Source organism: Microtus oregoni, unplaced genomic scaffold (genome assembly GCF_018167655.1).
Source record: "Microtus oregoni isolate MIOR12 unplaced genomic scaffold, Mior012 000059F_ref0000304, whole genome shotgun sequence".
NCBI lineage: Eukaryota > Metazoa > Chordata > Mammalia > Rodentia > Cricetidae > Microtus > Microtus oregoni.
In genome coordinates, this window is record NW_024543835.1 from 9,379,585 (window position 1) to 9,406,079 (window position 26,495).

Genomic DNA, 26,495 nt, shown 5'->3' on the forward strand with positions numbered 1-26,495 from the left:
GAAATTTCTAATGCTCCAAACTAACTTCACCAAATAATTTACAATTGTCTTGTGTCTGAAATCTCTAGTACTTAATATTAACTTTTTTACTTGTCTTCATGTCATTTCTCAACCTCTTATTTGTAGTCATTACTAGGCTCTAAAGCTCTCTTGAGGGCTGATTGAATTGGGCTTGGGGGGTCCAAAGAACAGATTCTAAACTCAGCTTTGGAGAAAATAATGACACAATGGGAGAGTGAATAAGTTTCTTATAATTTATTCGTTCATACATTGAGTGATCAAGTTTGTGTCAATTGATGTTAAAACAACAAATAAAACAATACATTTAATTAGGAATTTATCACTGTGTTTGTCTCACCAGAATGTGACATTACATTTCCCTAAGAATCACTTTTACAATTTCATGTTACCTTATGCAACAGTAAACAGAAATTTGTGGAATATTTTCAATTGGTTTTTAAAGTTACAGAACTCTTTAGTTGTAAAATTGAAATGCAACAATGAATGTGTCAAGCATAATATCAAGAAATGAAGATTGTGAAACAAATCAACTTTCCATTAATGGAACATTTGCAATTCACCAAAGCAATTATACATATCATTTACTCATTGTATGACGGAAAAAAAGATAATATATGCTTTATTCCTGCGACCCATAAACCCTCTACTACATAGAAGGCTGATTTTTTTTTCAAACAGGAAATGAAAGCTCAACCTTGGTTGCAGCTATGTGTGAGAGGAGCTGCAGTATATGCACTTGGGATAATCGCTGGCTGGGTCCAAGGCTGGAGATGTCTGCTCATCTCACTCCATTTGTTCTCTAAGAGCTTCTTCATATGGATTAGGAAAGAAGCTAGGAACAGTGTCATTGATGGTAGCCCAAACTTCTAGCACTTTCATTTTGCTGGTTTCTACATGGGACCGGGAACCCCAGAGGAAATCATATCTTGGGGATTTACCCCCAGACACCTTACGGATCTCAAGGTAATTTTGCTCAACCAGATCTTTGGTGATGAGTTTTCGGGGCTCCCCAAAGATCAAGTGCTTCTTCTCTGCATATACTCCTAACACACTCAGGAATTGCCAGACCTCTTCCTCAGTGGCACGATGGCCTTTTGTGAATATCAGTCCCAAGATGGTCATCAGGAGACCCATCTTTGGCAGCCCTCTCTTGCCACTTAAAATTTCAGCAGTGGAGAGACCTAGCTTGCTGACAATGGCATAGAACTGACTATCTGGATTGATTTTCTTCAATCGCATTGCAAAGAGCATTTCCATGTGAGAAGAAGATTTCCTGAGGATGTCAGAAAACTGCTTTTTGTATTTCTTGCTGACCACTTTCAGCATATCATCTTCTGTAAACTGCTCACTCTTCTGAAACTTCTCCAGCAGGAACTCTACCAACATATTAACCTTCTTGGTAAGAGGATCTATGCATATCGGCTGAGTGAGGGCATGTGGACTTCCCCCAACAACATGGACATCAGAAGCCCCACTATCTAGATCAGAGCCTGTGCAGGATACACCTGCCACAGGAGAGGCAGGAAACGCAGCTCCCTGAGAAGTGCATGCCTTAGAAGAGCTTGGGGAATTAGCTTGGCCAACAGGAGGAGATGCTGATTCTTTCACTACAGTTGGTTGAGCACCCTTGGGACGTGGGCTAGCACCATGTGCTTGATGACCTTTGCCATGAGAGTGGCCTTTACTCCTGTTGCTCCTAGGCATGATAACAGGAGTCAAAGACCACAGTCAGGACTCTAGTCAGGAGAACTGCTAAAGCAGGAACCTGTAGAAATAGAAAGAAAAAGGGTGAGCATCATATCACAAAGTGTACTTTTGCTTTTAGGACGTCCTCCTTCACTGCTTCCCTGGGGGGGCAACATACTGTGTTCCTTTTCTCTTGTTAGCTTCGTCAGGTCTCCTGTCTTCCTGGTCAGCTTGTTTCCAGAGAACCCTGCAAAAGAAATTAGAATTTGTTAGACTGCTCTATGAAGGCCCAGTTCAGGGATTCCTAGAGTGAGACCAAAGGCTGTTCCCCATGAGTAAGAATCAAATGTTCATTCTTGACATTCCATTTACATGGATACAAAATGTACCCATAGTTGGTAAAGTATGAATACCCACTTCTTTCTGTTACTCTGAAGTTCACACTACATTCATTCCCTGAGAGACCAGTTCAGAATGATAATGGCCTAGGGTCCTAACTTCAGTGTTGCAGAACCCTGAAGACAAATGAAGGGTGGGGCCTGTGTAATCTCCTTTCTAGGAGGATGACTGATAGTTTAAGGGGATTAACAATGGTTAAGAATTGCCACTGGTTTAATTCAGGTCATCCCCCAAGACATACAACAGCTCTTAGATACCTCCCTTACTTGATCAGAGACCTTACCTTTCAGAGGAGGGCCTTGCCTCTGTAGGTTGGAGAAACAGAAGTAAGAGTCATCTTCTTCCTGTTCCCCTCCCCCACCCTTTTCTAGTTCTTGGAATAGAGCCCCAAGAGTGGTCAGTTCCATTGTTCCAAGGAGGGGTGGGGGAAAGTTCCCTGGGGAAAAATGATTTTTTTTCTTGGTGATTTTTCAAGGGGCTAGGATACCACTTAAGTGAGACTATTGGGGAGTTAAAGATCCCATTTCCACCAGAGTCCTCAATACTGAAGGAAAATGAAAGATTTATAAGCCTAAGATTCTTGCCTACCATCTACCATAAATTATGGATTGGTTTGGCTCTAGGTGCTGCTTTCCTGCAGCTGCCTCCTGCCATTGATTATCCTTTTTCTCTCCCTTCTGGGAGAGAGGGAGGGAGCACAGTCTGAGTGGACTTCGGAATAAAGAAAAGTAACAACAAAAGAAAAAAAAATAAAAAAATAAAGCAAAAAAAAATTAAAAGATTGACAAAAATAAAATTTTCTAAGAAGTTAAAAAAATTATGGATTGGGCTCTAGGAGTTCAATTTTCTTTTGGGGATGGAGCCCCAAGTCATTGAAAATTTTTCTTTCCATTCCTTTAAGGAATGGCTACATAGCTCAGGCTGGCTTGGAACTCCTGATCATCATTCCTCAGCTTCTAGAAACAAGATTTAACACTAATGCATCATAATGCTTGCTTGTTACAAATTTTATAATTAGATATTATTTTTATTTTAATTTTGAGGCAGTTTCCAGCTATGCAGCCCAATATAGCCTCAGACTTGCTGTATAACTCATATAACTCAGAGTAACCTCAACCTGACAACCTCCCTCTGCTTCTTGAGTGCTGGAACTGCAGGCCGGTACATCTAAGCTCTTATCTTGATTATATATATATAGGTATTCAACTGCTTCCCTACTGAAATCCCTAAGGATTTAAAGCCAACCACCCAGACTAAAGGTCTAATCCTTAAGAGTGCTGATATGAAATACTGTATGCTTAATTTGACCACTTCTGCCTCAACTGCCAGTTGTAGGTAAGTCAACATGAGAAGAAGATAGGCACCTGTTGAGTCCTTTGTTATGTGAGGCGTGGTGTCCCTCTGTCCTTATGTGGCATCTCTGTAATGACTGCTGGCAGGGCCTGGAAGTATAATCTTTTCTGATATGAAATCATTTCTATCCTCCAAACATGGTGTTCAGCAATACTACCAAATGGAAAGGTGAAGGTTCTTCTAGACCTGGCATCCATGGTTGGGTCTTATGTTATTTGGCATTAAGTTATGTTCAAAATTTGGGTCATGAGTTTCCACTCATATCAGGTGTAGTTAGAATAATTGGTATTCTCGATTCATACTTGTCGGTATATTTTATTAAAATGAGAATAAATGAACAACGAGTAAACATCCTTTAAACACCCTTTATGTGTTTGGTAGCATAATCTCTCAACTCTCAAGGCATGAAAAGTTTTCTTGTTGTCAGTTCTGTCATTTGCTTCTGTAGGCTTCAGACCTGCTACGGCTATAGGTCCATCCATACTCAGGATCTAGTTCTATATAGATTTAATGGCACTGCTCTTAGTTGTTAATATTTCTTTTATTTACTCCACAATATTTTCATGGTTGATTTCAGTCATGGAAGTATCCTCATAAGGGAGCATATCATCATTATAGTCAATAATGTGAAACAGTGAATATGTTAAAAATTAAGACTTGTTGACATCTTTATAATATTCTCAAATATAGCAAATGAGAAATATACATGCCTAAGGTAGCTGTATTTCTCTCCTGTTATATCAATGTGATTTTATATCTGCTTCAATAAGAAATTTTACATTTCTATTTAGTTTTATCTTTTATATATTTGTAATATTATTGATATTTTGAAAGGTGTATATTCCATCAGATGTTTTAAGTAGTTACTGTCATTAATTGATTTACTAACACTCTAAAAGTTATTTTTGATTTCTATTTACTCCTGCATATGATCACATTTGTTTTTAACCTCTAAGGGAGCACTGGCTTCCAATGTGTAGTATTCTCTTATGTGAATTCACCTACTTGCTCTTATTTTGAACATCTACAAAACAACTCAATGCAAATTATTTTCTCGTGTTACTGTTAAACACTTGAACTTATAGAAGATATTTTATTCTCTGTGAATAAGATATCTTAAATACAGTTATTAGTGTATTGTCATCTTCTCTTTGAATAAAGGGAAACTGACCTACTAAAATGGTTGAGTGATTATAATTACATAATTTCCCTTCCCTTCCTCCCTCCAAACCCTCCAATAATCCTTTCCTTCTTTTTCTTCAAATTCATGGCTATATATATATTTTGCCTAAATCCTAAGTGCAGCCTTCTCAGTCTGTATAATGGTATTAGTGTGTATGTTTTCAGGGCTGACCATTTGATATGGGATAGCCTAGTAGTATGCTCTTCTCTGGACAAGACTAATTCCCCTGCTATCAACATTCCTCATTTACCTGTAGTTCTTTAATGTAAGTTTGGGAACTCATACACTTTCCTTACTCCACTTAAGCATGTGTGTTGGTGTTGTACTTTTTTCACTCATGTTTAGGAAGTCATGTCACTGACATTTTATGTTTATGATGTCAAAAATTAAAATAATTAAAAAATAGTTAAATTTTTCAATATTTACATATGATATGGAAGTAGATAAATGAAATGGCAATTTTTTTCATATCTTCATATTTGATGTAATAGGCCTATAAACCAGGCTTGTCTGGAACATTTTTCAATGTTTGTCAGATGACTTATTAATTATACAAACTACAGTTCATTGGATTTCTGTTCCTCTAGACACTCTCTTATTTCCCCTGATTTTGACTTTATCACATAGATAACATTATAACATTCTGAAAATATGTGAAACCTTCTGGCATTTCAGAATGTCTTTATAGTTAGAAATTTATTTTGAAATAATGTTTCATGATATATTTTTAATTTAACTTTTTACAATTTCATATATGAGTACTTTTTTTACATTATTTTCTCCCCTCTTTTCATATCTAAAATTTATTACTTATTTTTCATTGGCACACATATGTACACACATTTTTATGTATTTTGTGTTAGGACTACAGTTTGAGATTCTCTTTATGTTGAAGTTTTTATTTTTCTATAGAATTTTATACTCATTTATATTGGTCATTTAACTTCTATTTATGTATTTAGAGTAATTAAATATTTCAATGAAAATATTCCTAAATGTTTAGAGTTATACAGAGGATGGAATAATAAATCCAGTTATCTGACATTCCTCATCATGTAGCCATATTCTTATGAGAACAATAATGTTCATGTAAAAGTTTCTTAAAAGTAGTTGCACTTTACAGGCTATTGCTGTCTGAGATTTTGTCTTGCCCAGTTTCCACAGTCATTAAGCCCCAAAGAAATCACACATAGGTCTACATTAATCATAAACTGATTTGCCCATTAGCTCTGGCTTCTTAATAACTCTTATAACTTACATTAGCTTACTATTCTTATCTGTGTTAACCACAAGACTCAGTACCATTTTCAGTGGGTCATGTCTCGCTTCTTCTTTGTCTGGACAGGACTGCAGAGGGAACTCTTCTCAGAGTTATCCTGTTCTCACTGATCCACCTCTACTTCCTGGCTGGTTGTCCCACCTATACTTCCTGCCTGAACACCTGTCAATCAGTGTTTATTTAAAACATAATTGACAGAATATAGACAATTGTCCCACATCAGACAATCTTTTGTAAAGTACTTAATATGTGTTATTTTTGTCATAATGTCATAAATTACTTTTATTTATTTATATCTTGAGGAGTACAAGATATTAATTTCTTAATTATAAAATTCCTTTCAGTTTGTTACTGGAAATTCTTTGGGAAGACTCTTCATGTCTGTTCATTTATCACCTTGCCATACTGATAATATGTTGTTACAGCATTCCATTATTGATATTAAATCATTTATACAAACAAGATTCATGCCTTTTTAGTTTAGTGATGTACGTTTATCAATATTTATTTATATTTCTTTTTATCATAACTCTGCTTATTTCTGTGCCCCAAACTTATTAAGTTGCTTGGTTTTGGTTTATTGTTGTTGTTGTTTTGTTTTGTTTTTTGGTGTTCAGTTTTTTTGAATTTTTTGTATATCCTAGAGACAAGCCCTCTGTCAAATGTATAATAGTAAAGTTTTTTTTCTATTCTGTGGATTGCATTTTCACTCAAGTGAAGGTGTCCTTTGCTGTACAGAATATGTATGCATGAAATTCTGAAACAATAAAATATAAAAAATGTTTTGTATTCTGCTTTGGAGAAAGCTCCATGAGCTGTTAAGAAAGTATATTATTTTTTTAGCTTTACAATGTAATTTTTTTAGTTTAATTGATCTATAGCACAGCTAAACTTTGTTTCTTTTCTGAGTGTATATATGGATGGACTGTCTATTGATGAAAATTACATCTTGACATGAGCCAGAACATTTGTATTGGAATATATATGTCCCTTTATGAAGAATAGTGTTACTTTCATGAAATTGAAGAGACCAACATTCATTCCTGATATATTTAAATCCACTGTGCCCTTTTAGTAAATTGTCACCTTTTTATAAACAACTTTAGTTATTCTGACTACATTTTTTACTAGGTTTGATTTGAAGTCTTCTTTTTCAGGTAAGACCATTAGTGATGACTAATTTGACTTTCATTCTGATTCCTTTTGTTTGAATATTTGTTTCCAGTTTTCCATTTTTGGTTTTTATACAACTTTGTAGATAAGTTGAGTTTCACGCAGAAACCACGGTTTTATTTCTTATCAGTCAGTATGTGTCCTTGGATGAGAGAATTAATGCCATTTACCCCTAAGGTTATTTCAATCCATCTACTAATTTTTGTTTCCTCCACCCCTATGTTTTCCTTTTCTCTTATTTATTTATGTATGTATGTATTTAATTATTTAGTTTGTTTATTTTATATCCTGACTGCAGTTTCCAATGCCTCCTCTCCCCCCAGTTCTTCCACTTCTATTCACACCCTTTAATCCACTACTCCTCCATTTCTGTTCAGGAAAGGGCAGAACTGCCATGGACATCAACAAAACATGGTATATCAAGTTGCACTAAGAGTAAGCATATATTAAGGCTCAGTAGGTGACTCAGTATGAGGACTAGGGTCCCAAAACCAATAAAAGAGTTGGACACAACTCCTGATCCCACTGTTAGGAGTCCCACAAGAAGACCAATCTACACAGCTGTAACATATGCAAAGGGTTTAGGTTCGTCCCTTATAGGCACTCTAGTTGTTGCTTCAGACTCTGCGAGCCCGTGTGAGTCCAGGTTAGTTGATTCTGTGGGTTTTCTTATGGTGTCCTTGACCCCTCTGGCTCCTACAATCCTTTATCCCTCCCCCCTCTTCAGAATATCCTGAGTTCCTTGTAATGTTTGATTGTGGGTCTGCATCTGTTTTCCTAAGTTGCTAGATGAAGTCTCTCTGATGACTTTTGGGTTAGGCAATAATCTGGTCACAGGAGCTGGCTAGTTCAGGCTATTTATCAGTTATTGCTAGTTGTCTAAGCTAGGCTCTTCTTTGTAGATTCCTGAGAGATTCCCTTGCACCTGACCATGAGTTGACCACCCCTCACTTCCAGTAATCATTTTCAGTATTCTCGCCCTCCATACCTCTACCCCTTCAACCTGATCCTTCATGTTCCTATCACCACCTGCCTTCAGTCCACTCATGAAATCTCTTTAATTTGCACTTCACAGTGAGATTCATGCATCCCCCCTTGAGCCCTCTTGTTATTTACATTCTCTGGATCTGTAGATTTGTAACATGGTTATCCTCTACTTTATAGCTAATATCTACTTTTAACTGAGTACATACTTGGCTTTCTTTGTCTGTGTTACCTAACTCAGAAATCTCTTGTCTAGTTCCATCCATTTGCCTGTAAATTTCATGATGACATTGCTTTTAACAGCTGAGTGACACTCCATTGTGTAAATGTACCACATTTCTTTATCCATTATTCTGTTGAGGGACATCTAAGTTGTTTCCAGGTTCTGGGTTTTACAAAGAAAGCTACTATAAACATAGTTATACAAGTGTCCTTGTGGTATGATTGCGCATCCTTTCTGCATATGCCCAAGAGTGGTATAGCTGAGTCCTGTAGATTGAGTCCCAGTTTTCTGAAAAAGCCACCATATTGATTTTAAATATACAGTATTATTTCATTCTTATTAAAGTTTGACAACTATTAAATAATATTTGAATGTTTCTTAATTCACCTTCTCTATCTAATATTCACATAAGATTGATATTTTCCTTATCAATCTGTCCATGAAGTTCCTCTAAGTGTTTTTTGTAATATTGTCCTACTGGTTATGAATTGCTTTAGTTTATGCTTATCTTGGGAGATTGTTATTTTTCATTTGATTTTTGGGTGCTAACTTTGGAGGAAATAATAAATCAGGGTAGCAGCTGTATTCTTTCAATACATAGACATACCACTATAAAATTTCCCAAGATTTTATACTTTCTGTCTAGAAATCAAAAGTTATTACAGTTTGTGTTCATAACTGAAATTACATGTCACTCTGACAGCTATCAACATTCTGTTTTTCTCTATTTGGGCAGTTTAAATGAAATATGATGTAGAGAAATTCTTTCTGGGTACTGTCTATTTGGCATTGTAAATGGTTCCAGTACCTTGATGTTCATAGTTTTCTCAGAAATTATTGTTTCCAATTATTTCTCTTAATAATTTTTCTATACTTATAATGCATGAAACAATCCCACACCAGTTTGGAATTATTATTGATAAAAGGGTTATTTATTTGAGGCAGAAAAACTTACAGAACGCTGTCCTAGACAACAGCCAGGAACGGAGTCTAGTCGCTGGAACCAGAGTCCGGAGTCCAAAGCAAGAGAGCAAGAGGAGGGCTGCTTCTGCTTTTTTTTTTTTTTTTTGTTTTTTTTTTGTTTTTTTTTTTTTAAATTTATTTATTTATTAAGGATTTCTGCCTCGTCCCCACAACCGCTTCCCATTTCCCTCCCCCTCCCCCGATCAATTCCCCCTCCCTCATCTGCTCGAAGAGCAATCAGGGTTCCCTGACCTGTGGGAAGCCCAAGGACTGCCCACCTCTATCCAGGTCTCCTAAGGTGAGCATCCAAACTGCCTAGGCTCCCACAAAGCCAGTACGTGCAGTAGGATCAAAAACCCACTGCAATTGTTCTTGAATTCTCAGTATTCCTCCTTGTCCGCTATGTTCAGCTAGTCCGGATTTATCCCATGTTTTTTCAGACCTAGGCCAGCTGGCCTTGGTGAGATCCCAATAGAACATCCCCATTGTCTTAGTGTGTGGGTGCACCCCTCGTGGTCCTGAGTTCCTTGCTCGTGCTCCGTCTCCTTCTGCTCCTGATTTGGACCTTGAGATTTCTGTCCGGTGCTCCTGTGTGGGTCTCTGTCTCTGTCTCCTTTCATCGCCTGATGAAGGTTAATATTCCTGAGGATGCCTATGTATTTGTCTTTGGATTCACCTTCTTATTTAGCTTCTCTAGGAACATGAATTATAAGCTCAATGTCCTTTATTTATGGCTAGAAACCAAATATGAGTGCTTTTTAAAAGCAAAAGAGACCATGCCCCAGTGAGTGGGCTGGTATCTCAAAGGATATTGGCTGAAGGAGCAAAAGGAGCTCCGGCATCATACTTTCAGTATAATTAATGTGCACATTCAACTAACTACTTTGTTCTTAAGCTTGATCTCTTAATGTTATCTCAAGGTAATCCTTGTTCTAGGCATAATTCATTTGTATTTTCAGACTAACTGTTTGATGATAATAATTTGTCAGCATTATGTTAAATCCTGGTAGTCTTACTTCTGCTTGATTTATAATTCTTTTTGAACTTTGCAGCTTAATATTTTCCTTGAATTATTGAAGTTTTAATCTAAGAAATATTGTTTGTAATCTGAGAAGATCAAAAGCAGAGGCAGGTGAATCGTGAATAAAGGCCAACCTGGCTTATGTAATAGTTTGTCAAAGAGAAACAAAAATTAATTAGTTAATTAATAAGTAAGTAAATAAATAAACATACAAATAAGTAAGTGAACAAAGAAAACTTAGATAATAAAACAAGAAATAAATTATCAGTCAGGCATAGTGGCACACATCATTAATCTCAACACTGGATAGGCAGAGGCAGGCACATTTCAAAGCCAGCCTGGTTTACAAAGTAAGTTCCAGGACAGTCAAGGCTACACAAAGAAATTCTTCCTAGGAAAAACAAACAAGAAAAAGAAACTAAGGAAGGAATAAGAAAGAGAGAGAGATAGACAGAGAAAGAGAGACAGAGACAGAGAGAGACAGAAAGACAGAGAGAGAGAAAGAATCATCATCATCAGAATATAAACCTCTTCTTTTTTTTATTTTTGGTTTGTGAGACAGGGTTTCTTCGTGTTGCATTGGAGCCTCTCCTAGAACTAGCTCTCATAGACTAGGCTGGCCTCAAACTCACAGACATTCACCTGCCTCTGCTTCCTGAGTGCTGGGATAAAAGGCATGAGCCACCACTACCCAGCTCGAATTTTTTTTCCACCCTCTTTGCTTTGTTTGTTTCTTTCTACTGCAGTACTGCAGATCTAAAATGGAGGCAGGGTAATTGTGAATTAGAGGTCAACCTGGTTTGTATAACAATCACTGTATCAAAAATAATCTACTGACGCCCTCACTAACAAGCCACAGCCTGCATCTTCGAGTTTACACTCCCACCACTCACCCACAACCCTCAAAATTCTTTAATTACCAAATAGTCTTTTCAACATAAGACCAGTGCCCTAGGCACTGGATCCTCATCTCACTTGAATCTATGCCAAAGATGTAAAATTTGGCATGGACACCTAAGCCTTAATACTTCGAGGAGCAGACCTGTAAATGGATGTTGTAGCTGTTACAATGGGACCAAAAGAACAACAGATTAATGAACAGAGTTGGGGAAGCCCCAAAGTAACAAAAGATGAAGTGACTGTTACAAAATCAATTGATTTAATGAGTAAATATAAAAATCTGAGAATGAAACCTGTTAAAGCTGTTGCCAGTAACACAAATGTAGAGGCTATGCATGGCAACATCACTGCTACTGTTTTTGTTATGTTCTATTGCCAAGGACAGCTTTGAGGAGAGCAGCAAATTACTAGCCTAGCAGGAATGGGAGAAGTGTGATGCTGACTGTAGTTACTGTGATTGCTGAACTTACAAAAGAGTCTAAACCCATGGCAACCCCTGAAGAAACCATTCAGGTTGCTAAGAGTTTTGTAAATGAAGACAAAGACATTGTGTTTCTGATGCAGTGAATAAGGTTGGAAGAAAAGGTATCATCACAATGAAGAAAGGAAAACCCTTGGATGATGAATTATAAATTATTGAAGGAATGAGGTTTGGGAGAGGATACATTTCCCCATATTTTATTAACATGTCAAAAGTTTAAAAATGTGATTCCTATGTTCTGTAGAGTGAAAAGAAAAATTCTAGTGCTCACTCCATTGTACCTACTTTTGAAATTGCCAGACCTCACTGAAAGACCTAGGTTATAATCTCTGAAGCTGTTAATAGAGAAACTCTAAGTACACTGGTTTCAAATAGGCTAAAAGTCGGTCTTTAGGTGGTGGCAACCAAAGCTCTAGGGAGTGGGGAGAATAAGAAGAACCTATTGATAGTGCTCTACTTGGAGAAGAGGGGTTGAATCTAACTCTTGAAGATGTTCAATCTCATGACTTAGCAAAAGTAGAAGATGTCATTAGCATGAACAAAGATAATGTCATGCTTTTGAAAGGAAATTGAAATTGATAAACATATTCAAGCAATCACTGAGCAGGTATACATGACAACTAGTGAACAAGAAAAAGAAAAGCTGGATGAGAAACAACCAGGTTTAACCAACCTTCAGATGGAGAAGCTGTGCTTAAGACTGGATCAAAAAGTGATGCTGACATTAAAGAGAAGACAGAGTCATAAATGTCCTCAATTCTACAAAGAATCTCTTGAAAAAGGCATTGTTCTAGGAGGGGAGTGTTTGCTTTGGTGAATCCCAGTCTTGGATTCATTAAAACCTTCTAATGAAGGTAATAAAGTAGGTATAGAAATTATTGAAACTGTACTCAATTTTTTGCTGCTACTATTGCCAAGAATGTAGGATCTTTGATAGTTGAGAAAATTCTGCAGAATTCTTCAGAAGTTGGTTATGATGATGTGCTTGGAGATTGTGTGCACATGGTGGAAACAGGAATCATTGATTTCACAGTGTTTGGAAGAACTACTTTAGTGGATGTTGCTAGGACAGCCAGACTGATATGTATAGTGGAAGTGAGAGTGACAGAAATATCTGCAGAAGAGAAGGTTCCTGGAATTTTAGCAATGTGTGAAATGGAAGAGGGTATAAGGGTGGCATTTTTAACTCCTAAAATATTATTTTGCCCTTATCATTTAGTTATGACTGGAAGCTCATGCCAGATTCCTCACCAATAATTTCAGAGAAGTCACTCAAAGAAAATTACTGAAGTAAAGGTTCACTGATCACTGTAATAATCAGTTACTGGTTTCAATTGAAAATAACAATTGTTTACTGCCATCAATGTCCATACCTAAAAATAATTTGCTTTGTGTTTTTGAATAAAAATATTTTTAAATCCCTAAAAATGAAAAACTAATGAAATAAAAACTAAACTCAGCAAATGTAGGCTATAAAGCAAGCAAAAGAAAGGAAAGAAGAACATGAAATTGCAAAATTCTGCCTCCTGGAGTTTTTTGATTTAGAAATTTTTTTCCAGGTCCTATTATACAAGAACAGGTCAGGGGTGCAATAATAATAATAATGAAAGATAACAGGACATAACATGAATCTAGTATGATTTCTGTCTGTTCCCACTAAACAAGTATGCGAGCTAAGACTCATGCTCAAGCAAAATTATGATGTTAGGGACAAGTCAGCATTCATTAAAAATTCTTAACTGCCCTGAACACTAGTAACTACAGTTTCTGCCAATGAGCTTTGTACTTTTGAGTGTCTCAGTCTGTGCACCCTTAGCAAACCAAATGTCCTTCCCAAGACTTATTCTTTTTTTTTTTTTTTTTTTTTTTTTTTTTTTTTTTTTTTTTTTTTGGTTTTTCGAGACAGGGTTTCTCTGCGGCTTTGGAGCCTGTCCTGGAACTAGCTCTTGTAGACCAGGCTGGTCTCGAACTCACAGAGATCCGCCTGCCTCTGCCTCCCGAGTGCTGGGATTAAAGGCGTGCGCCACCACCGCCCGGCCCAAGACTTATTCTTAAATGTTTTGTAGAGTTATGAAAGTAAAAGAATCACTTTTTTTACTCTTCCAAGTGAGAATTTCAGTAAAATAAATAGTTAAATACATGAATCAAAACAAACAGACAAAATCAATCTACTGAACTTTGGCTCTAGGTTATCAAGCCTTATCCCAACTAAATCTAAAAGTGTGAAGTCCCTTTACCACAGATGATATAGGTCAGAAATACCAGTGTACTTTACAAAAAAATTACCCACGGTGTAAATCCTTCAGTGGGCTTATACCAGAGCCTTCCCATCTCAATGAATGAATTTTATGTCGTCTTCCACACAGATATCTTGACAAGAGTATTCTCAAATTCTCTGACTAGTACTTTTTATGATTATTCTATATATCCTAAGGTACCCAGAGTGACTTATAGTCAAAGATTAAGCTCTCTTTCAAGCTTTCCACTATTTATAATGCTCTCCAGATGTGGGAAGTATCCATGTGGTATTTTCCAATGTAAACATTCAGTGCAAGAAGAATTCCCACCACGCTAATTAATTGCATGTGCTAAATGTAAGGCCTGGAAAAGCCATGGGTTTATATGGTGGCTAGGACAACCAATATTTTGTCACTGGGTTTTCCTGGTGCCCTGCAGGATTTTGTACATGATGTCTTGTAGTCCCCTTCTTCACAGGGAGCTTGCATTCTACCAATGGCCTGCTTTCTGCTTCTCTCTAGCCTGCCTTTCTGCTTTTCCATGTTTCTGAGATTTTCTGTCTCCTTTGCCTTGGTTCCTATTGCTATTTATCTTTATCATTATTTAGAATGCAGTTTCTTTGACTGTGCTCATTGGTAGACTCAAATAGAAAAATCATTTCATTTTCCATCTTACCCGAGATTTCAATGACTAATGATTTATATATTTATTTTTAAATTATATATTTTGCATTTTGTATTTTTCCATTCAAAAATTTATACTTCCTCTCCTCCTCCCAATCCCGTCCCACTCCTCTACTCACCCTCTTCCCTCCCCCTCCCTGCTTGAGAGAGGGCAGGGAACCCTACATCCAGGCCTAGGAAGCTCTGCATCCATATAGACTAGGATCCCAAAAAGCCAGAACAAGCCATAAAAACAAGTCCCGGTGCCTTTATCAATGCCTTCTCAATCAGCCTTCATTGTCAGCCACATTCAGAGAGTCCGGTTTGATCACATACTCATTCAGTCCCAGTCCAGCTGGGTTTGGTGAGCCCCCATTAGAACAGGCACACTGTCTCAGTTGGTGGACCAACCCATCACGGTCCTGACTTCCTTGCTCGTCTTCTCCCTTCTCTTCCCCTCAACTGAACCTTGGGAACTCAGTCCTTTGCTCTGATGAGGGTCTCTGTCTCTATCCCCATCTGTTGCTGGACGAAGACTCTATGGTGATATTTGAGATAATCATCAGTGTGATAGTGGGGCAAGGCCAGTTCAGGCACCCTCTTCTCTGCTTCTCAAGGACCCAGCTGGGGACATCCCCGTGGACAACTGGGTTCCCCTCAAGAGCCAAGTCTCTTGTCACCCCTAAAATGGCTCCCTTAATGTAGATATCTTCTTCCCTGCTCCTATATCCGCCCTTCCTCCATCTCCCACTTCCTCAAGCTCTCACCAGGCTTACCCTTCTCCCTTCCCTCTTCCCCTCTCCTCTTCCCACAACCTCACCCCCATCCTTACCCCCACCCCCATGCTCCCAGCTTTCCCCCAATAATCTTGTTGACTTCCAATTTCCAGGAGGATCTATATATGTTTTTCTTCGGTTTCACCTTGTTTTTTGGCTTCTCTAGGCTTGTGAACTATAGGCTTAAAGAAACTCTGTGATCTCTGATTATCTCTTATGATCATTGCAATGAAGTCAAAAGTGGCTGATACTTAACATCCTTTGAATGTATCTGGACAAAATGATTGTATTTTCTGATCTGAACTAAATGAGCTACTTAAGGCTATGGAAGTAGATAAGCCTTAATTTCTGTAAATTGTCTTAATCCTCACTGGGAAATATGCCTGCATTTGTGCACACAATATGGTTAAATAATTTGTGTGCATAGAAGTTATCCATTACTGATCCTCCTTCCCCAAGCCTTTAGATCTCTTTAAATAAAAAGTTTTACAAGAATGTAAATTTTCATGGTCATATAAAGATTTTTCCTACCAGCATTTCAACAATTGCACTCCTTGAAATGGAAATATGTATCACTTCACCCTTAAATACAGATCTTTATTCCATGGCTTTTATTTAATATAACAGAAAATTTTGTTCTATGTGAGATTACAGTTTAGTCTTATATGGGCATGCTGTAAAAAACTATTTGTGCTACCTGAAAAATACCAGGGAACCAGAAAATTTACAATATTTGGTATGTTGTGTGTTTGTTTATGGATTCTGAGACAAGATATATGTGGACATTTTTCTAGTGGGAAAAGATGAGTCATTTGATCCCCTGCCATAACGAACTGATATCAAGGGAAACAGAACTTAAAAAAAAATCTCCCTTGGTTTTTCAGCTATTCTCTCACAATAAGGAGAAAAGTGACTAATAAAGTGTGGATGTCATCATGAACACTGGCCAAATCACCAGCCCTTTTTCATTCATGCTAATTTCACCAAATTTCTTGAAACTCTTAGACCTTCATACTATGGATGATCATTGGTAGGCACCTACAAATACAACAGGGATTTCTGTGCTCCAAATGTATATTGTCAAGTTCTGACTCTTCATATATGAAATCCTTGTCACAGCAGATAACTATATATTTACTTTTATTTAATGTATGTGTGTGTTTGTGTGTACATGTGCATACCATAGCACATATATAGAAGTCAGAAGACAACTTTCAGGAGTCTTACTCTCCTTATACCATGTGCGTCTCAGCGATTCAACCCACATACCTCATTAGGCTTTATAGCAAAAATCTTCACCCATTGAGCTCTCTCACAAGCACACATGCTATGATCTTTGTTAGTTTTCTATATAGTCTCTTTTAGATAAGTTTTGTTTTGTGAGGCAAGTTCTTGCTATGAACCTTGTTAGCCAAAAACTCATCCTGTATCCCGGGCTATCCATGAACATATAGAAATACATTTGCTTCTGTCTCTTGGATCCTGGGGTGTAAGGTATGTACCACCACATGTGAATTCATATACCCATATCTTATTCCACAATGCTACTTATGTAATGAGCTCTTTAACTTCAGAAATCTCAAGCAGAAATTAAAGAGTCTCTACATGAGAAGTGAGTGGAAGATGCTGCCTGTGAGGTCCTTGATCTTTCCTCATTTTGAGTATATTCTATTTTATCAAATTTTGCAACTGAAATGCCTCCCAAGAAATAGTGATTGCCAGATCTTAGAGATACATGTCAGCAGTAGGACATCTGGTAAATATCTCTACAAAAATATATAATGAATTTAGATATTCTTGACCTTTAGTAGAAGCCTGAATATCCTACAGACCATGTGGCATTTCTTTTGGACACATAATTAACTTTCTCTGAGGCATATCTTGGGTAAGGGACAGCAGGACTGGGTTGGTTATGTAACTCAGATGCATAGAATAAGCAGAGTGAGATAGTATGAGCAAGCAGTATCTGCCCTGACTTTTACTTAGACTGCAAGTACATATTTCTTCGATATACTATCCTAAGAAACTAAATGGTACCTTACTGAGCATAGCTCCTGTGTGGGAAATAGAAGGAATATAAAGCTACATCCTGCTACACTTGTCTGAAGCACACTCAGGATACTCTATTACATTCCAGTTAGGATCCATACATTTGGTAGTGGGGGATCCTTCTAGGCTAAATTCAGGAACATCATGTAGCAGCACTCAAAACTTTCCAATGAATATAACTTGAAGTAAATAACAGGAGCCTCATTACATCAGTAGTACCAGAGGTGATGTAATTCTAAGTAATGACAATGCTAGGAAATCCATTCTGTCCTGGGATCATTTATCCATAGTCTTTTGTCATGGATCTAATCTTTACCCCTGGTAATAGATAGGATGCAGTCTTGTTTGTTTTTGTTTTGTTTTTTGTTTTTGTTGTTTTTGCTATCATCATTTGATTTTTTTAAATTACTGGTCTTTTTGTCATTTATTGAAAATAGACTTATTCTCATAGAATATATCCTAATTATGGTTTCCCCTCTTTCTATTTCTCCCAGTTCCTCCCAACCTCCTCTGAAGTCCACATCTACTCACTTTCTCCCTCTAATTAGAAAATAAATGTGCTTCTAAGTTACAATAATAAAATAAAATTAATTATAATAAGGTAAAACGAAAACTAACACACTGAATTGGACAAACTAAGAACAGATGGGAAAGAGCCAAAGAAAAGGCACAAGAATCAAAGATCCACTAGTTCTCACTCTCAGGAATCCCATGAAAGCAAGAAACTGGAAATATATATGCACAGGAATTAGAACAGGCCCTGTTCATGATGCCTTAATTTCTGTAAGTTCAAAAGAGGTTTGATCATGTTAATTTAGAGGACATTGTTTTCCTGGTGTCTTTCTATCCTCTTTGGTTCTAACCATCTTTCCCAATTTTCTTCCAAAAGTTACCTGATTCCTGAGGAAAGATTTGATAGAGACATTGCATTTAGGTTGGAGTGTTTCAAGATGTCTCATTCTCTACAAATATTAGCTGTAGGTCTCTGTATTAGTTCCCAACAAGATAAAACTTCTCTGATGCTTGAGCAGTACACTGACCTATGAATGAAACAGGATGTCATTTGGTGTCATATTGTAAATACTATTATTGGATAAAAGATTTTAGTTTTTACCCTAGATCTATGAGTTATCTATTCTCTGGTTCTTGGTCAGCCACATAATGATGGGAATGGTCTCTTTCTTGTGGAATGGGCCTTAAGTCAAATTGTTGCAGAAAAGAAGGTTCCTTGTTTGTTCTGGCTGCCTGGCTAGTTTACACCGGAAATAACCACACAGAAACTGTATTCATTAAAATACTGCTTGGCCCATTAGCTCTAGTTTCTTATTGCCTAATTCTTACATCTTAATTTAACCCATTTCTATTAATTTTTGTATCACCACGTGACTGTGGATTACTGGCAAGATTCTAACCAGTGTCTGCCTCAGGCAGAAGATCGATCCATGGCATCTCTCACTCTGCCCTTCTTCCCAGCATTCAGTTCTGTCTTCTCTGCCTACCTAAGTTCTGCCCTATCAGGCCCAAAGCAGTTTCTTTATTCATTAACCAATGAATGCAACACATGAACAGAAGAACCTCCTATACGATTTCCCCTTTTCTGTTTAAACAAAAAAGAAGGCTTTAACTTTAAAATAAAATTACATATAACAATACAGGTATCAAATAAGAATTACAGTTATAATATTTATATTTACTTTATCTTTTATCATAACTAAGGAAAACTATAACTATATCTATCTATTCTTCAACTCCATCAAAGACTCCAGAAGGTTATAATATTACCTAAGTAAACAGGAAGTGCATTATAAACGACTCCCAAAACTCTAGAATTGACAGAGACATCACTCTGCCTGGACATTTACCCAAAGTTTTTCTGTATCATTGGGGCATCCTTCTTGAGTCTACAGGCCCATAATTCCAGCAGACTTTTCCATAAAGCTAGAAATTTCAAAGACAGTTTAGCTCAGTCAGTTTCTTCTGTGTCCTGCTGAATGTCTCACAGACTCTTTCCTGAAACAGGAACTCCAAAGGGCCATCTCACCTTTTGGCAAGTTTAGCAGTCATCTTTGTGGGTACTGCATGTCCAGTGAAGCAGTCCAGGCAAGAGTAGTTTCTTGCCCAAATGGCTAAGGAGCCTCTTCGATGCCCATCTTCCTCTCGAAGTAGCTTGGTGCTGCCAGGAACAGATATGTCTCACTGTCATGAAAAGTCCTAAGTTATTAAAACTTTTTAAATTCCATATTCTATAGTCTTTTAAAGATATGAATAATGCCTCTCCATTTGAAATATATCTATGCACATCTAGAAAATTTAACTAACATAACTACAAACTTGAGTATTATAGATGATTATCTATTAGCCTATATTTGTTAATTATACATTACATTTTTAAATGAGCTACACAATCACAATACCTTAAACAAGATAAGAAATAAATATACACATAACAAAATTGATCTTAAATTTGCATCAATAAAGCTAGGTTCATACTAATGCAAAATTATTTATATCTATATCATATTTCCCTTTAAATGTAAAAGAATATTTATAAACACTATTTGGGAATATGGGCATAGATTTATCCATACTTCTTCGTGCTAATTGGAGGTGCTGTTAATCAGGTCTTGGGTTCATCTCAGTCAGCAGTTGAATGAAGTAAGCTTTTGAAGGTGTCCATGGCAATGTTTCAGAAGGCCTTGGTCCATGAAATCATATTGGTGTAGAAGCAATCCACAGCATCTTATTCTTCTGTGAAAACAAAAGAAGAACCTCATTTCCCAAGCAACATATCCTTAGACTCAAATTTTGAAATCAAGATACCTATATAATATACATGCTGGTTTAACATAGCAGCCCATATAATGAGATGATTCTCTGTACTTAGCTCTTTCACAGTCTAAAAATTCAAGGAAAACACATTAATGTACAGAATCCAGACTCTCTGTGAATTTTCCACTTTTATGTGGCTTATTTTTCTTTATTCCTTTTAATCTATGATTATCTGTCCTCTGTCTCTTTAAATACTTTACCCTTTCTTATTTAAATCATTAACTTTATTTTATGACTATATATATACTCTTTTTTCTCTCTCCCAAGCCTATGTATATTTATCCAACACTGTGAACCATTTAGAGGTCTTTTATGTCTGAATCTGTCCTATTGTATTGTATTGTGTGTAATTCTCTACTGTCTTGAAGAGATTTTAAAATGCTAAGCAGCTTGGTTGCAGCTGCTCTGGATGTTGTCTCTGGCTTTCTCCAATTTTAAAATGGTGGAAGCATCACCAGTGTTAGCTCTAGGGCTACTAGGCAGGAGCCACACTCAGCAGTCCAATGCCGAGAATGAGCGTGCAGCACATAAACCCTTGTTATCTGAGTTATAGCCAAATATGCCACACAGAGCACTCTACAGACTGGAAACATCTCTGTGTATGACATCAGAAATCTGCCATGCTCTCCTGCTTGTGCATGCCTAGTAGACCTGATCCCACTCCCTGCCCAGTAAGGGAGTGCTGAGCCACAGGCATGGTCTCAGCCACGTTCCTCCCAACCCTAGTAGGCACAGAAACACCTGGGCCCACAAATGTCATTGAAATGCTTTATAGCCAGAGTTCGTGCTGCATTTTAAAACTGCACTGCTTTTTTCCTGCTACAGAAAATTTCTCTGTGGTATGCCACAGCAAACAGCAAGCTGTGTTAAACTCTATTTTTATTTCTAGAATTCCTTTTCAATCCCTCTCAGGTTTTATGTGGAGTAAGTTGACCATGTTGAAGCCCCAATTATTACAAGGAGCAGGGCCCTTTGTTGTTCCCAGCCACCCTTCTAGCTTAGCCCCTGAAATAAACACAGAAACTGTATCCATTAAAACACTGCTTGGGCCATTAGCTCTAGTTTCTTATTGTCTAATTCTTGCATCTTAATTTAACACATTTTTATTAATCTGTGTATTGCCATGTGACTGTGGATTACCAGAAGATTCTAACTAGCGTCCACCTCAGGCAGAAGATCGATGGCATCTCTCACTCTGCCCTTCTTCCCAGCATTCAGTTCTGTCTTCTCTGCCTACCTAAGTTCTGCCCTATCAGGCCCAAAGCAGTTTCTTTATTCATTAACCAGTTAAAGCAACACATGAACAGAAGAACTTCCTACACCATCAAATCAGATATTGGTTGAATACTCTCACAAGCTGTATGAGTCCATTGCCCTCAGATATTTGGCAGGCATGACACCATTATAGATGAAAAAATTTGTGTCTCTTTGTGTTTGTGTTTATGTTCATATTTAGGTAGCCTGAATGGTATCTTCTCATACCCAAGATGCTAGAAGAATCTATATGTACCTACTTGACTTCTCCATGTTCAATGGGTTATATAGGTGTTTTCTTCAGTAATGAGGCCTTGCTATATGTTTGTGGAGAACAATTCAGATTCATGATATCTCATGATCTTAGTGTTTTTGCTATTGTTGTTCTGTTCAGGAAGTTGTCCTGTGCCAATGAATTTAAGGCTATTCTACACTTTCTCTTTCATCAGGTTCAATGTATCTGCTTTTATGTTGTGGTCTTTGATCCTTTGGACTTGAGTTTTGTGCAAGGTAATAAATATGGGTCTTTTTGGATTCTTCTATATGCAAACATTCAGTTTTGCCAGCACTGTTTATTGATGATACTGGCTTTTTCCAGTGTATATTTGTGGTATCTTTATCAAAATCTAGGCTTCTATAGGTGTATAGATTTGGGTCTGTGTCTTCAGCTCAATTCTGTGCCTCTGAGGTTCCAGATTTCCCTAAGGTTTTTTTTTATTGATTTTATTTATACCTTTAGGTCCCGAGCTGTTTCTTTACACTGTTTTTTTTTTATTTAAAAAGATTTCTTTAAAGGATTTCTTTATTTCATCTTTAATGACCTCTTAAATTCTCTAAAACTACTTTAAGATCTTTTTTCATGTGATTCAGCTTTGTTGCAATTTGCAAGGTCTACTGTGGTAGGCCTGCTAGGTTCTAGTGGAGACATATTGTCCTGCATATTTATTATTGGTTGTGTTTTCCCACTGGCACCTACATGTCTGCAATTGGGAAGAATGTAATTATAGTTGCTGATATTAGATCTTGTTTTCTTTGAATGGGTGTTTTTTTCCTTGATTTTTATTACCCTTTCCAGTTCTTAGGAGGTTGGGGTACATGTGCAGTACCTGGTAGGAAATTCTTCTGAGATGCTAATAGGTGTGGTCACTGGGGAGTTCTGGATTGAATCTGTCTGGGCATTGAGCACTGATATTTAGAAATATGGATTGGCAGGGGGAGGCTAAGGGTATCCACAGGAATTAGGAAAGCAGGGATTCAGTTGTAAGGAAGAGGCCACTTGTTGGGTCCCGGCTGCTCAGGCCCAAAATAATTACTCAGAAACTATATTAATTAAATAACTGCTAATTAAATAAGAGCTAATGGCCCATTAGCTCTAACTTCTTATTGGCTAACTCTTACATCTTAATTTAACCCATCTCCATTAATCTGTGCATGACCACGAGGTCGTGGCCTACCAGCAAAGTTTCAGTACATCTGTCTCCAGTGGCCACTCCATGGCTTTTCTCAGTTTCCACCACCTTTCTCCCAGCATTCAGTTTAATTATCCCCAGCTAGCTCTGTTCCCCTATAGCTGTGCTATAGATCCAAATCAGTTCCTTTATTAAACAAGCAAGCAGCCTACCAACAAAAAGTGATGCCCAACGTGGCTAACTAAAACCCACGTAAAACCTGAGAGAGCTTAAAAAGGAATCCTAGACACAAGAGAACAGAGTTAAGCATGGTTTGGTAGCAGCATTTTTTGGGGTAGGCTCTGTTTGCTAGAAGCAAGCAGAGGCATGGCTCCTTTAAGAGAAATCTTACTGATTCAGCAGTAGCAGAAAAAAAAAGGTGTGCCTCTAGGAAATGCTGGTTTTCTGGGCTGTGCTGCCAGCTTGATCTCTGGCTCTTTAAGATTCAACATTTAAATGGGGTTTGTAAGCAGTGTGTTACAAACCACTTAATGGCTTGACATAAACAGCTGCATACTTGGGGCAACGTATATGGCTCTCAGAGGCAGCAAACAGCTCTGGCATGCTGGGCTGGATGGGGCAAGCAGGCAGAGCTGTATTTCCCCTAACAATGGTGCTGCTTAAGTTTTTAAGAAGCACTTAGCATTTTAAAAAGCTGTCCTGGTCAGAAAATAATTACAGACACACAATTCGACAGACATAAAAGACCTCTAAATGGGACACAGTATGTTGAAAAAATTTATATAGACTTGGGAGAGAGAAGAAAAAGATTATAGAGACTTGGAAAAGAAGTAAGCTATTTAAAAAATAAGACAAATTCTTTATAGAGACAGAGTATAGACAGTCATAGATTAAAAGGAGTAAAGAAAAATAAGCCATGTAAAAATGGAATAAAAAAAAAGAGTGTCTGGATAATGTATGTGATTGTGTTTTCTTTGACTTTTTTTTTATTTTGAAGAAGCTAAGTACAGAGAGACATTTCATTGCATGGACTGCTAAGCTAAACCAGCATAGATATTTTAAAGGTTTCTTGACTTCAAAATTTGAGTCTAAGGGTAAGCTGCTTTGGAAAAGAGGTTCTTTTGCTTCCACAAAGAATGAGAACCTGTGGATTCATTCTAGGCTAATGTGGTTTGATGGAACAAGATCCCCAAAAGTTTGCTGTGAACACCTCCTAAAATTACTTTGCCCAATAAAGAGTAGGAAGCAATTTGGAGAAGAGTTATGCCCATATTTCCAAATATTGTTTATAAATGTTTGCTTATATTTAAAGAGGATAATGCTGTATAGATTTGCATTTGTATGGATACTGCTATATTGATACAAGTTTTAAGTCAATTTTATTATATGTATATTCCTGCTCTTGATTAAGGTATTATATTTGTATAGCTCATTTAAAATGCAATGTATATAGAGCAGTTGTCAAGAATATTATTTGTTAATAGAGAAACTGCTTGTCCTGTTGATATTTCAGATGAATAGGCATTCTTCAAATCTTTCAGAGACCTTCAGAATATGATATTTAAATGTTTCAAGAAATTAGAACTTTTCATGATAGTGAGACACATCTGCTCCTGGCAGCACCAATTACTTCAAGAAGAAGATGGGCATTGAAGAGGCTCCTTGTGGAGTTGGTTAGCCTTTTGGGCAAGAAACTGCTCTTACCTGGACTACTTGATGAACTGAACATGCAGGATCCACAGAGAAATGACTGCTGAACTTGCCTAAAGGTGAGACGATAGAAATAGATAGAAATAGATATAGTTCTGCCAATTATGATAAAAGATAAAGTAGATATAAATATTGTAACTGCAGTTCTTGCTTGATACCTGTTTTGTTATATGTAATTTTACTATGTTAAAGTTAAAGCCTTCCTTTTTATTTAAACAGAAAAGAAAAGGTGAGGTTGAATTTCACTCTTTAGGCTGTGGTTATCATTAATATGTAAAGAAACTGATTTGAGGGGTTCTTGGCTTGAGCCAGTGCACTCTGATGGAGGGGTCGTGCACACGACCCTGGCCGCCAATCTCAGTGCAGAGGTGGGCCAGCTTCACCAGAGCAGCGGCAGGGAGCCCAGGCCCTGTGGTTGCTGGGGGCGGGGGCACTAGCCCTGGGCGGCGCACTGGGGCTGTACCACACCATGCGGTGGCGCCTGTGCTCCCAGGACCTCTGTGCCGAGCGCTGGGCTGCACAGCTGTCCCTTTCCAGCCACCTGCAGTTGACCCTGTACTAGTACAAGACATGTCCCTTCTGCAGCAAAGTCCTTGCCTTCCTCGACTTCACTCCCTGCCCTATCAGGTAGAGGAGGTGAACCCTGTCAGAAGATCAAGTTCTCCTCCTACAGGAAGGTTCCCATCCTGATCGCCAAGGAAGGAGACAGCTCGCAAGAGCTGAACGACTCCTCCGTCATCATCAGCGCTATCAAGACCCACCTGGTTTCAGGTCCCTGGAAGAGGTGGTCGCCTATTACCAACCCATGAAGGCCATGTATGACCAGGGCAAGGAGGTGACAACAAGTTCTGCAACAAGTACTGGCTCATGATGGATGAGAAGGAGGCCCAGCGGATGTATGGCGGGAAGGAAGCTAGGACGGAGGAGATGAAGTGGCGGCAGTGGGCAGATGACTGGCTGGTGCACCTCATCTCCCCTAATGTCTACCGGACGCCCACCGAAGCCCTGGCTTCCTTCGACTACATTGTCTGTGAGGGAAAGTTTAGGGCTGTGGAGGCCACCATGGCCAAGTATGTGGGTGCAGCGGCCATGTACCTCATCAGCAAGCGCCTCAAAAGCAGGCACCACCTGCAGGATGATATACGCACAGACCTCTATGAGGCAGGCAACAATTGGGTGACAGCGGTGGGCAAAGATCGGCCATTCATGGGGGGCCAGAAGCCTAATCCCGCTGACCTGGCAGTGTATGGTGTGCTGCGAGTGATGGAGGGTCTGTAGGCTTTCAATGACCTGATGCAACACTCATGCATCCAACCTTGGTACCTGCAGATGGAGTGGGCCATTGAGGAAGCCCCATCAATGCACAGAGCCCCCCCCCCCCAGCTGCAGAGACTAGTGCTGAGGAATCAAGACCTCCTGACCAGCCCCTGGCCATGCCGTAGGGAGCAGAGTCATTTTGTCTCTGGTCCACCCAGCCCCCTGGCACTCTACTGGATATTACTAGGAACCTTGCCTCTGGAGACAAGGCCCGGGCTCACAGCTTTTCTGAGGGTAAGGAGGTCAGGGGTTGCAGAGGACTGACTGCCTTCCAGCCCCAGTTCCAGGGGCCTGCTCTCTCAGCAGGGATTCCTTTTCAGCTCTTCCAGGGCTCCTTGACTCCCTGTTAGCAAGGATCAGACTGGCTCCCACCCTGGACCAGGGGATGGCAGTCTGCATTAGGGAAAGCCCCGTTTCCTAGCTCCAGTTCTTCCCAAGTACCCCTGGGACTATTGTATTTCCAATAAAGGAGATGTCTGCTGCTCAAAAAAAAAACTGCTTTGGACATATAGCAAGGCAAAACTTAGTTAGGAGGGAAAACTGAATGCTGGGTGAAAGAAAGATGGAGTCAAAAAGAAGCAAGGA

General features: G+C 38.3%; 1 protein-coding gene and 2 pseudogenes across 1 annotated transcript; 2 read left to right on the forward strand and 1 right to left on the reverse strand.

Annotated features, from left to right (window-relative positions):
- Nucleotides 1-804: 804 nt before the first annotated feature.
- Nucleotides 805-1,725, reverse strand: LOC121439000 (melanoma-associated antigen B4-like). Its single transcript, XM_041639495.1, has one exon. It carries the CDS (start codon nucleotides 1,723-1,725, stop codon nucleotides 805-807), a length of 921 nt encoding a protein of 306 aa, XP_041495429.1.
- A 5,780-nt stretch (nucleotides 1,726-7,505) lies between these two features.
- On the forward strand, nucleotides 7,506-12,923 carry LOC121439001 (annotated as a pseudogene).
- A 7,992-nt stretch (nucleotides 12,924-20,915) lies between these two features.
- On the forward strand, nucleotides 20,916-26,174 carry LOC121439002 (annotated as a pseudogene).
- Nucleotides 26,175-26,495: the final 321 nt, after the last annotated feature.

Bases quoted from the DNA above. Each gene is read 5' to 3' on its own strand.
- LOC121439000 (XM_041639495.1), bottom strand. From the start codon at position 1,725: ATGCCTAGGAGCAACAGGAGTAAAGGCCACTCTCATGGCAAAGGTCAT.